A 12,918-nucleotide genomic window follows, 5' to 3' on the forward strand; every position below is an offset into this window, starting at 1 on the left:
CAGAACCCTGAGATCATGACCTGAGCTGAAGGCAGAGGCTTAACCCACTGAGCCACCCAGGTGCCCCAAGATAGTTTCCTTCTATTCCTAGTTTGCTGAGTGCTTCTAACATAAGACTGTTGAATTTTGTGAAATGTTTTTTCTGCATCTGTTGAGATAATTGTGTGGTTTTATTCTCCATTTTGTTAATGTGATGTATTACATTGATAGATTTTCATAAGTTAGATTTTCAACAATCTGACTTTCATTCCAGTTACAAATTCCACTTGGTTATGATATGTGATCCTTTTTATGCACTGTTAATTACTGTTCGCTAGTATTTTGTTGAGAATGTTTACAACAGTAGTAATCAGAGATTCTAGTCTGTAGTTCCTTGTGATATCATTGTGTGGCTTTGATATTAGGTCATGTGGCCTCATTTAATGAATTTGGGAGAATCCCCTCCTCTTCAATTCTTTTGAAGTATTTGAGAAGGATTAGCATTAATTGTTTAAATGTTTGGTAGAATACTCAGTGTAGCCATCCTGTCCTGGGCTTTCTTTGTTGGGAAGATTCTAACTACAACTTCAATCTCCTCACTAGATACAGGTCTGTTCAGAGTTTTAATTTCTTCATTACTCAATCCTGGTAGGTTGTTTCATTTCTAATCATTTATCCATTTCTTCTAGGTTATCCAATTTTTGGCATATAATTGTTCATAATAGTGTCATAGCTTATTTTATTTCCGTGACATTATTTGTAATGTCTCCTCTTTCATTTCTAACTTAAGCTATTTGAGTCTCCTCTCTTTTTCTCAGTTAATCTAAGTGTTTATCAATTTTGTTGATTTCTTCAAAACCTAACTCTTAGTTTCATTGATTTTTTCTATTGTTTTTCTATCCTTTTTTCATTGATCTCTACTCTAAAATCCTTATTATTTACTTAATTCTTATAACTTTGGGTTGAGTTTTTTCTTCTTTTTCTAGACCCTTGAGGTATAAGGATAGGTTGTTGATTTGAGATCTGTTTTTTCAATGTTATTATCTATCACTATACATTTTTAATAGTGCTTTTATGAGACCCATATGTTTTGGTACGTTGTGTTTTCATTTTCATTTGTCTCCAGATAGTTTCTAAATTCTCTTGTGATTTCTTCTTTGATTTATTAGTTGTAGTGTTTAATTTCCACATATTTGTGGATTTTTCTGTGGTCAATGAGAATGAATACATTGTATGATTTCAGTTTTATTCAATTTGTTAGGACTGTTTTGTGACATAACATATGGTCTGTTTTGGAAAAGGTTTCATGTATACTTGAGAACAGTGTATATTTTGCTGATAGATGGAGTATTCTACAAATGTCTGGGTCCAAATGGGTTTAATTGGCTTACCGTGTTGTTCAAATCTTCTGTTTCCCTATTGATTTCCTATCTGGTTGTTCTATTCACTATTAAATGTGGGAGTATTGGATCTCTTATTCTTAATATGTTTCTATTTCTACTATTAGTTCTGTCAATGTTCGCTTCAAATATTTGAGTTTTAATTTTAGTTACATATATGTGTTTATAATTATTATATCTTCCTGATGTACTGACCATTTTTCACTATACAATGTCCTTTGTCTCTTGTGACAGTTTTTGTCTTAAAGACAATTTTATCTGTAAAAGTATGGCTATCCTTGTTCTCTTTAGGTTCTTGTTTGCATAAAATATTATTTCTCCCCCATTCAGGCAGTATAGCAGTATAGCAAAAATACCATAGACTGGGTGACCTAAATAATAAATATTTATTTCTCATAGTTTTGGAGTTTGGGAAATTCAAGATCAAGCTGCTGGCAGATTAGGTTCCTGGTGATGGCTAGTTTCCTGTCATAGCTGTTTTCTCGTTGTATCTACATATGATGGAAAAAGGACAGGAGAGCCCTCTGGTGTCTCTTTTTTAAGGATGCTAATCCTATTCATGGGGTCTCTGCTTGATGTAATAACTTTCCAAAGGTCCCACTTCTTAAAACCTTCACTTGCATGATTAGGTTTTCAACATGAATTTTAAAGGGATAGAAATATTCAGCTTATTACATACCCTTTCATGTTCAGCCTTTTGGTGTCCTGGATCTAAAGTGAATCTCTTGTACACAGCATGTGGTTGAATCTTATTTTTTTTAATCAACTCAGGAAATCCATGTCTTTTAATTAAAGTACTTAACCAAGTTACATTTAAAGTAATTATGAATAGCAAAGAACAATTATCATTTTTTCATTTGTTTTCTTTCTGTCTCAAAATTTTTTGTTCTCTTTTCCTCTCTTGATGTTTCTCTTCATGTTTATATTTTTTGTAGTGATGTGTTTTGATACTCCTTTCATTTCCCTTTATGTATACTCTATAGACAATAAATTGTATTATTGTATTGTATTTTATATTTCCTTTACTGGGGAATTTTATATTTGGTATCGTTTTGTGTTGCTATTCATCATCCTTTCACTTCAACTTGTAGAAACTTCAGTGTTTCTTGTAAGGCAGATCCAGTGGTTATGAATTCCCTCAGCTTTGACTTATCTGAGAAAATCTTGATTTCTTATTCTTAAAGGACAGTTTTGGGGCGCCTGGGTGTCTCAGTGGGTTAATCCTGTGCCTTTGGCTCAGGTCATGATCTCAGGGTCTTGGGATTGAGCCCCACATCGGGCTCTCTGCTGGGCAGACAGCCTGCTTCCCCCTCTCTCTATGCCTGCCTCTCTGCCTATTTGTGATCTCTCTCTGTCAAATAAATGAAAAAAATATTTTAAAAAAGGACAGTTTTGACAGATATAATATTCTTTCTTGGCAGTCTTTTTCTTTTAGTACTTTGAATATTTTATTCTATTCCTTTCTAGTTTGCAAGGTTTTTTTGCTGAAAAATCTGATGATAATTTAATGGGAATTCCCTTGTATGTGATGAATCATTTTTTTCCTACGGCTTTTAAGATTTTCATTTTGTCTGTGACCCCTGACAATTTAATTATGATGTATTTGGTGTCAGTCTCATTACACTTATCCTAGACTTGCTTCTTTGAATTTATCAAATGTGCACGTACATTTCTTTACTTAGATTTGGGAAATTTGGAGCTATAGTCTTTGAACAATTTTTCTGCCCCTTTCTCTTTCTTCTTCTGGTATTCTCATAATGCAAATACTGTTTTGCTTGATGGTGGTGTTACATAGGTCCTTACATTCTTCATTTTTATTCATTTATTTCCCCCCCCCCACTCTTGGATCAGTCTTTGAGTTTGTTGATTCTTTTTCTGTCTTGTCAAGTTTAATTTTGAGCTCCTCTGGTGAAGTTTTCAATTCAGGTAATGTGTTCTTCAGTTCCAGAATTTCTGTTTGATTCTTCTTCCAAGTTTCTGTTGCATCATTAATAATCTCACTTTGTTTATGTATTGTTTTTCTGATTTCATTTAAAGGTATATCTATTCTGTGTTTTAGTTCATTGAATATCCTTATGATGATAATTTTGAATTCTTTTTCTGGCAATTCATGTATCTCCATTTCTTTAGGATCAGTTTTGGAGATTTAATTTCTTCCTTTGAATGTGTTATGGTTTTCTGTTTCTTTATATATCTTACTAGTTTTGTTGTTGGAAATTTGGCATTTGAAGGATCAGCCATTTCTCTCAGATTGTGTGGTTTTGTACAGGATGAGTTTAACTACGTAGCCAGGCTAGAGACTGTCTAGACCTCTCAAGTTTTTTCTGGGTGTTTGTTCTCCTTGGACTATTAGAGAAGTTTGCTTGTGTCTACTTAGGACTTCTGCCCAGTGCCTAAGATACTGCACCCTCCCTGATTTAGTAAATTACAATACTGGTGCTCTAACTAGTGTCTGTCCTTAGTACTACAGATTCTGGTTCATTGTTCATTGTCTATTTTGAGCTTCTCAAATCTGGCGATACGCTTTTGTCAGTACTTGAATACAAACTGGCCCCTTGTACTGCCTCCTTACAAGCCAGAACATTGGATATAAGTTCTATTCCTTTCTCTCCCCAGACAGAATATAGGAGTTGGGGGTTTTGTCCCAGTCGCATCAGTGATGCTTGGTTGGGGGAAGGCTCTGGCAAGAAAGTTGAGAGTGTCACAGATTTTCCCACTGAACTTATGCAGTTGGCTTCACACTGTGTAGGATGCAGAATTATTTCAAATTATTTGTGGATTTCTCACAGAGATATTCAGTTTGTTGTTGTTAAGCTTATATACCCATGGGGTAAGGAAGATTGAGGGTTCCTATTTCATCATCTTGTGGACATCACTCCCATCTCCATTTCTTAATTTCTGGTGTCAATAACATGATTCTTTTGAAATGATTAAAACCGGAAAATTTTCCTTTCTGTTCTATAAAGATAATAAATGATATTATGTCAAAATTGGCTTTCCATGAAGAAAATGTTAATTTTTTCTAATCTCTCTGGACAAATTTATTATTTTTGTCCTGTGAGCCTTGTTCTCTTTACCAACTTAGCAAAACTGAGTTTGATACCCTCCCACCTTTGGTGTTTCATTCTTAGATGACTTCCTATATTTTACATAAGAATTCTTAGTTATTTCTAATAAGCTGTAATATTTGCAACTTTTCTCGAGCTCTTTCAACTTCATTGCAAGTTCCATATACAAGAAGGAAAGTACGCACATTTTTCCAGGCATAGAAGGGCTGTATTGGGCCTTTTATCTCTTTCTCCAAGCACCTCATGTAAGGCACATAGTAAGTTCTAGTTAGACAACAGTTTAACATGATTTTAGCATTTGTAGCAGACACTGTGCAAAGCCCTGGGGATAGGGACACCTGGGTGGCTCAGTGGGCTAAAGCCTCTGCCTTCAGCTCAGGTCATGATTCCAGGGCCCTGGGATCGAGCCCCTCATCGTGCTCTCTGCTCAGCAGGGAGCCTGCTTCCTCTCTCTCTGCCCACCTCTCTGCCTATTTGTGATCTCTGTCTGTCAAATAAATAAATAAATAAAATCTTAAAAAAAAATTCTAAGCCCTGGGAATATAGCAGTGAACAAAACAGATAAAAAAAATCCTTCACTGATGAAAGTTATAGTGAGGGAAATGTATATTACATACATACATAAAATACTGTGAGGGGAATGTGATATAATTTTAAATAGGATGGATAAGGAAAGCCTCACTCTGAAAGTTACATTGAGGAAAATCCTCAAGGATGTGAAGGAATGAGCAATAGGGGAATAACTATGGGGAAGAGCTTTCCCTGCAAGAAGAAAAGCAAGAACAAAGAACCTGTATCAAAATAATAAGCCTGGAATGCTCAAGGTAAAACAAGAAGGCTCTTGTGGATGGAGAGCAATGAGCAAGAATAGAGTAACAGAAAATGAGGTCAGAAAGGTAAAATGGAATATTTTTAGGGAAGGGATAATCAGGGGAGGACGGATCATTTAGAACATTGTAGGCTATTGGAAAGACTAGATATTACTAAGAGTGAGATGGGAAAACAGGGAGCAGTGGCATAATCTAATTTTTATTTTGAAATAATTTTTGTACTTACTGTGTTAGAAGAGACTGTAGGAGGAATGAGAGGAGAAGGAGAAGGAGAAAGATCTACTAAGAGGCTAATGTGATGATCCAGGTTAGACATGATGGTGGCTACTACTGGTGGTGCAGGAGGTAATGAGAAAGGTCAGTTTGGGATGCTATAAGAAAATACCACAGGGGCACCTGGGTGGCTCAGTGGGTTAAAGCCTCTGCCTTTGGCTCAGGTCATGATCCCAGGGTCCTGGGATCAAGCACCGCATCAGGCTCTCTGCTCAGTGGGGAGCCTGCTTTCCCCCCTCTCTCTCTGCCGCCCTCTCTGCCTACTTGTGATCTCTGTCTGTCATAAATAAATAAAATATTTAAAAAAAAAAGAAAATACCACATACTTGGTTGCTTAAACAGAAATTTATATCTCATCATTCTGGGGGCTGGAAGTCTTGAGATCTGGGCACCAGCATAGTTGAGTTCTGGTGAGAATGTTCTTCCTCATTTTCAGATGGCTATCTTCTTGTGTCCTCACAAAACAGGGAGAGAGAAATAAGCCTCTCTAAGGACAGTAATCCTATCATGAGGGCTCTACCTTTATGACCTAATTTCCAAAGGACCTATTTCCAAATATCATCACATTAGGGATTAGGGTTTCAACATATGAATTTGGTGGGGACACAAACATACAGTCCATAGCAAAATAATATTTTAATATTTAATATTAGATAATATTTTAATATTTAATGTTAGATGTAAAAGGAATTTACTTATGATATATGATGATTTACTTATGATATAAATGTGGGCTTTAAAAAAGATGACTCAACACATTTTGTTATGAGTTTGAAAATAAAATATCTATAACCACTAAAGTTTTTTTTTTTTTTTTAGAAAGTTGAATATACTGCTTTGTTGTTTTCATTTTTATTTGGACATCTCCAGTAATAGTGAGGTTTTGTTCTGTTTTGTTTTGTTCTGTTTTTATTTTTAAAAAATTTTATTTATTTATTTGAGAGAGAGAAAGAGTGAGAGCAAGTGAGCATGAGAGGGGAAAAGTCAGAGGGAGAAGTAGACCCGCTGCTAAGCAGGAAGCCCAGTGCAGGACTCGATCCTGGGACTCTACGATCATGATCTGAGCTGAAGGCAGTCGCTCAACCAACTGAGCCACCCAGGTGCTCAATAGTGAGGTTTTATAAATTTTTTTAAAAGTTCCTTTTTCCAGCGGACTTCCTGGAAATGCCATCTTTGAGAATGTCTTGCCACTCCCTGCACAACCTAAGTACGATCATTGGAGGGGATAAAAAATAGCTTATCATCACCACCATTTCAGGTCATTATCTAGCTTCTCAAAAATGAATTAGTAATGTAAAATGAAAAATAACAGCCTTGACTTCCCTACTCTAATTATCTCATGTTGTAACCAAGTTCGAAAATGATGCTTTATCTATAGTGATGATAACCTTAAAAGAACTAGGAAGTACCAATTGGTATAGAGGAAAGTTGAGTATGATTTTAATGATAAAAATAATCTTTTTAAGAAAAGAAGATAAGTTATTTTTAATTCGATACATATATAAGCATTATAGTCTTTTTATTAATCATTTTCTCTTTTCTTTCTGCTTTTTCTAGATGTTTTTAGTGGCCCTGTCATTCAGCTTTATGTGTAAGGCACTAGGTGGAGTCGTTATGAAAAGTTCCATCACTCAAATAGAAAGGAGATTTGACATATCATCTTCAGTTTCTGGCTTAATTGATGGAAGCTTTGAAATTGGTAATTTTTATTTCTATTTTTATTATTAGCAACAAGATCTACAGAGATAAAAACTGTTCATACAACTTTACAGCATTGATTTTCAATCAGGAGTAAATTTGCCCCCCAGGGACAATTTGATGATATCTGATGTTATTTTTGATGGTCATAACTGAGGGGAGATAAATTGTTATAGACATCTAATAGTGGAGGCTGGGGGTGTCACTAAACATCCTACAGTGCATAGGACAACACCCATGACAAAGAATTATCTGGCCCAGAATGTCAATAATGCAGAGGTTGAGAAACCTTTATCTATACCAACTCATTGCTTGCAAACTAATGCTTTGCAGGGCTGTACCTTCCCTCTCTCAAGATGTCCTAGTATAAAAAAAAAAAATGTTGGAGAGAGGATTATGATTCTGATGATTTGAGGAAAGAGGAACAGCTTTGAAGCAACCTCTGTTAGGTTTGTATTGTTTAACTGGGTATAAAATTTGGGATGAAAAGTGTTTTGTTTTTTAGAACATTGAATATATTGCTTTGTTGTCTTTAATCTGGATTTCTCTAATAACAGTGAGGTTTTATGTAATTATTGGATATTATTTTTCTCTTATTTTATGAAATGTTAGCTCATTACCTTGCCATCTCCCCTGCATAGATTTTTTAAAAATTTTAAATATTATTCAAGTTTATTAAACAAATTTTTAAAAGTATTATAAAATGTTTAACTTTCATCAGCTTCAAGGTTTATGTTGCTCCCAAAATTGCATATAACTGAGTCTGCTAACACCCCCTGAATTAATTTCACTCTGGATTCTCTGACATCAATTTCTTCTTACAAATTTTTCTTTGTTTCTTTTAACATTTCCCATGTTTCTTCTTGACAATGACTAATGAAAACCATCAATTTTGTCAGGTATCATTAAGCAGTCATTATCTGCAAGCATGACATCCTCACAAGCATCTTCTAAATTTTAGAGTTCTTTTTCACTTCTTTCTTCCTTTAGCTCTGCTTGTACTCAGTGCAAATTTGTTTTTCTTTTGTTGATCTTCAAAAATAACATTGACATCTTCTCAGCCCCCTTCTTCATGGCAGCTGCCACCTTAGGCCCTTTTTAGACTCTTCAGTGATTTGAAGGGACTCAAAATTATGTCTGTTGTATTAACTACAAATAAGTTTGCTGTTCATTTAACTTATTTTAAGACAGATTAGCTATTGAATATTTTAAAAAATAATTGCATAAAGGAAGACCCATTTATTTTTTTATAATGAATTCTGTCTTTTTATGACTAAGAGGTTATTATTCCTTGCATATCCTTTACTCTTCCACCTCTGATATTTAATGAAATCACCTAAAGTTTTAGTTTTGAACTATTAATTAGCTTTAAATTCTAATTCCGTATGTGTCTCTTTTTATTGAGGAACTGATTCTTAATATTTTTGTTAAACTTTGTGCTATTTAACAGCAATTATGTGGGCATGGCTTTAGGTTTTACTAGTTTCTTTGCTTACCACTATTAACTGAATCTTATAACTTAAGATCTCATCTTTAGTTTTTGTGAATTGTATCTTCAAGTAGTTATTATTTGCATGGGAAGAATTGAAAAAACATATTTTCCAAGCCCTTGCTTGTTGGAAAATGTATTTACTTTACCATTATATTCAAGTAATAACTTGTCTGATTATAGAATTAAAATTTTAAAATCTTTTTTCCTCAGAACATTTAAAACATTTACCTGGTTTACAATATTCAGTGTTACATATAAGAAATCATTATCAGTGTCATTGTCATGCACCTCCTGTTTATCCCTGAATTTCAGAAATTATACCAACATATATCAGGTCTGTTTATTTTACATTGCTTAATGCTGGAGAAATATAGAAGTTTGTATCCGAAGGCTTAGGTCTTTCTTTAACTAACGGAATTTTTTTCTATTATTAAATTTGTTTTTTCCCCCTCTATTTTCTTATGTGTTTTCTTCTGAAACGTATATAAGATGAATATTAAATTTCCTCACAATTTTGTTCCTTTAACTTTTTCTGTTTGAAATCCTACTTTTTTGCTTATGTTCATTCCATCTGTCTTCTCTGATACCATCTTCCATCTTATCCAGTCCCAAAATGTACATGGTTTAATAGTATTTTTAATTTACAAAAATTCTTTGTTGCTCTCTTATTTCTTGTCTGCCAGTTCTTATTTTATAGATGCAACCTACTCTTTTACCTCTAGAGAGACTAACTAGCTTTTTTTCAGTTTCTCCTCTTTTTAGTTTCTTTATTTAATGGTTTCTCCACGGGTTACTTTATCTGCCAGTTCATTTTGGTGCTGTTGTTACATACTTTTTTCCCTCCATCAAATGTTCAGTAATTCTTGGTTATTGTCTATTTGTTATTATACATGTAGCTCCAGATGAGTCAGGTTGGTCATCACTTCTTGACTTGGAATGCTCTTCTTCTCCTTTTTAATCTAAATAACTTATGTCTACATTATATCTCAAGTGGCCTCTCCTCCAGGAAACTTTATTGTAACCCTTACCTTTTCCTTTCTGTTGTCCAGTAGCACCTCTGTTCGTCTACTTATTTTTATCACTGGTATATAAGTTTCTGGAGGACAAATACTATGGTTTATTCTCTTCTTTATATTTCTAGCTCCTAGCACTATGACAGGTACTTACTAGGAATTTAAAGAATGGTAGGAGTGAATTAATAAATGTTTGAATGAACACCTTTCTCTCAGGTCAGGAAGATTTTCTGCTTTTTTTTTTCCAGTCAAAAATAATTCAGTCAACTCCCAATTCTTTAATAAAATTTTGCTTCATTAATAAGACCAAGTTATTCAAGTGCTTTATTTCCTATCTAATTTTCATTCTTCTTCTTCTTAACATCATATAAATTTATAGTGAGTAGTTTAATGTAAGTGCTTTCATCTTCTGAATTAAATTACATGATCTTTGGGGAAAAGCACCATGTCTCGTGCTCTATTCGTATTCATTCTGGGGCTTTCCATTCTTTTGGACACAAAAGTGTACTGGCATTGTTTGTGATAGCGAATCATATCAAAATAATTTAATTCTCTTTTTAGGAAATTTGCTTGTGATTGTATTTGTGAGTTACTTTGGATCCAAACTACACAGACCAAAGATAATTGGAATTGGTTGCTTCATTATGGGAACTGGAAGTATTTTGACTGCTTTACCACATTTCTTTATGGGATAGTAAGTGTTAAACAGCTCTATGTCATTAATTATCATTTACTTGTAAATTAAGCAATCATCTTCTGAGAAGAATAGCCACTAAACATGTGTAGAAATGAAGTATATTTTCTATGTTATAACTAACTTATTGCTTTATCAGCCATAGCTTTTGTTGATTTTGAAATATGAATAGCACGAAGGAAGATATACAGTTTCCTAGGAAATAAATGCATTTTTGTGACTTTTTGGTATAACATATACTTCATGTCTTTGTCTATAAGATTTTATTTATAGTCAATAAAAGTTCATCACCTAACCCACTATCATTTCTGTTGAGAGTATTGTTCTTAAGGTCATGGTATATTTATGATTAGAGTCAGATACTAATGACAGAAAACCTAAAATGGTGATGGCTTAAGTAAGATAGAAGCTTATTTTCTACATAAAAATGTAATGTAGCCAAACCAGGCATGATAGATTCCTGCTTCTTTTTATTATATTGCTCTGCCTTGCATGCCCTCAACCTCATCCAAATTGTGACAATGTTGTTTCACGCAACAAGATAAAAGAAGGGAAGAAGAACAAGAAGAAACGGTGCATGCTGGCTGGTGCTTAAGAAGTATTTTCAGTATTTCAGAAGTACTTCTAACTTCACATTGACCAGAACTTTGTTACATCTCACATTCAAATATCAAGACAATGGAATAACTAGACTTTATTCCTGATTGCCATGCTCCTAGCTAAAAATCCAAACTTCTATTACAATGGAAGGAGAGAAGAATGGATATTGAGAGACAATGAATAGTTTCTGCTAAAAATATTAATTACTTACTCATTGCCAAAGCCAACAGTCATGTCTTTTGGTTACTGTAGTAATTCCCTCCCCACCCCCCTTTATTTGACCCTCGTAAGTACTTTCTTCTTCCTGGTACTGCTTCTTTTTATTTTCATTGTATTATGTTCCTTGATTTATTTCCTATATTTGTGGCTTTGTCATGCCCACTGTTTTATTCTGCTGCTGACACCATAATGTCAGTATCACCTAAGCTCTCTCTTCAATCTTCTTCATTTTTCATTCTAGATTATTTGTATGAAGTATGTGCATTAAATGTAGCAATCACATATATTGACTTTTTCTTATACTCGGGTCTATATAATCAATCACCTCATGGGTAATCTCCTGCCTAACATCTGATAAGAATTTCCCATCTATATATTCAAAATCAAATTCATCACTCTGCCAAAACTGGCTCAGATTTTTCACATTCACTCTTTCAGTAATGACTCATTTAGCCACAAGGAACTGAAACCAAAGTCAAGGGGGCTCATTCTAGATTCTTTCATTATTTCAATACACATGACAAATGGTCACCAAATATTGCTTATTCTGCCTCCTATCTGTTAAAGTTGTTTCCTTCTTTCATCCCTATTGTCCCTAACCTTGTTGAAGCTTCCCACATCTCTGACATTGACTTTTTTGCCTTTAGTCTCAACTCCATTCTAACTCATATTCTATACTAAAATATTCATTTTAAAACACAAATCTAATTATTTTACTCCTGTTTAAAACTCCCAATTTCCTATAGCAGTGTTTTTCAAATGTCAGATTCTGAACTGTGAGTGGACCAATAAATCAATTCAGATTATCAAAATCAACAATTTTTGAGAGTAGAGGATAGAATAAAATAGAAGAATATACAATGTGAGAACAAACATTGTTCTGCAAAACTTTTATTTTGATTGTACATGTATTTGTGAGTGTGTGTGCATATGTGTGCATATGTTGTGGTTGTGATGAAAAATGTATTTCTTACTGTTGGTCACAGTTGAAAATATTGAATGCCTCTTGCCTATGGATTAATACCTAAACTCATTTACATATGTTTTCACTGTCTTTCTAGCTTCATCTAACTCTGCTCTCAGGGGTAGAGAACCACACTCTAGGTTTGTGGTTTTCCAAATGTGTCATGTTATATTTTTGCACATGGTGTTTTTATAACCTTGAATAATTTTCCTCCGTTGTCTACCTAATTAACTCCTATCCATTTTTTTTTGCTCTTATACATTGCTAAGATTTATTTCACATGTCATCCTCATCATGAATTCTATAATCCACCACCTCTTCCACCTCCAAGGAAAGCTAATCATACCCTTTTCTTTTGTGACAACTCAGGACTTGTTATATTAAACTTACCACATGTTTTATTATATATGTTTATTTTATAGAGTAAAAATACACTGAGTACAAAAGCTGTGTGTTTTATTTCTAGTTCTCTGGAACTGAGCATAATGCTTGGCCTGCAGTAGGCTGCCCTTGAGGGTCACAGGACACCTCAACATCTTTGGATCAGCATTTGTCCCTATTCTAGCTCCATCTCTGTTGTTATTAAGTTCTTCCTCATCAAACTGGACAAAAATTTTTTTAAACTGAGTTTTGTAGACTCAGAAAGTTGAGTGTATGTGAGAAGAAGGAGGGCATGAATATCTATGAA

The 12,918-nt window shown here is 34.0% G+C and overlaps 1 protein-coding gene across 6 annotated transcripts in view; it reads left to right on the forward strand.

Moving 5' to 3' along the window:
• Window positions 1-12,918, forward strand: part of SLCO1B3 (solute carrier organic anion transporter family member 1B3) — a 75,437-nt gene that overhangs the window by 32,513 nt on the left and 30,006 nt on the right. For 5 of the 6 annotated variants that reach the window (XM_080811037.1, XM_080811036.1, XM_080811039.1 and 2 more), the window contains 2 exons: window positions 7,108-7,249; window positions 10,315-10,447. In XM_080811037.1, the coding sequence (XP_080667163.1) occupies window positions 7,108-7,249; window positions 10,315-10,447 (275 nt within the window). Of the gene's footprint in view, window positions 1-7,107; window positions 7,250-7,589; window positions 7,698-10,314; window positions 10,448-12,918 lie in introns of those variants that run through there. The other variant, XM_080811040.1, reaches the window with a different exon arrangement.

The sequence above is a fragment of the Martes martes genome (genome assembly GCF_963455335.1).
Source record: "Martes martes genome assembly, chromosome: 8".
Classification (NCBI taxonomy): Eukaryota; Metazoa; Chordata; class Mammalia; order Carnivora; family Mustelidae; genus Martes; species Martes martes.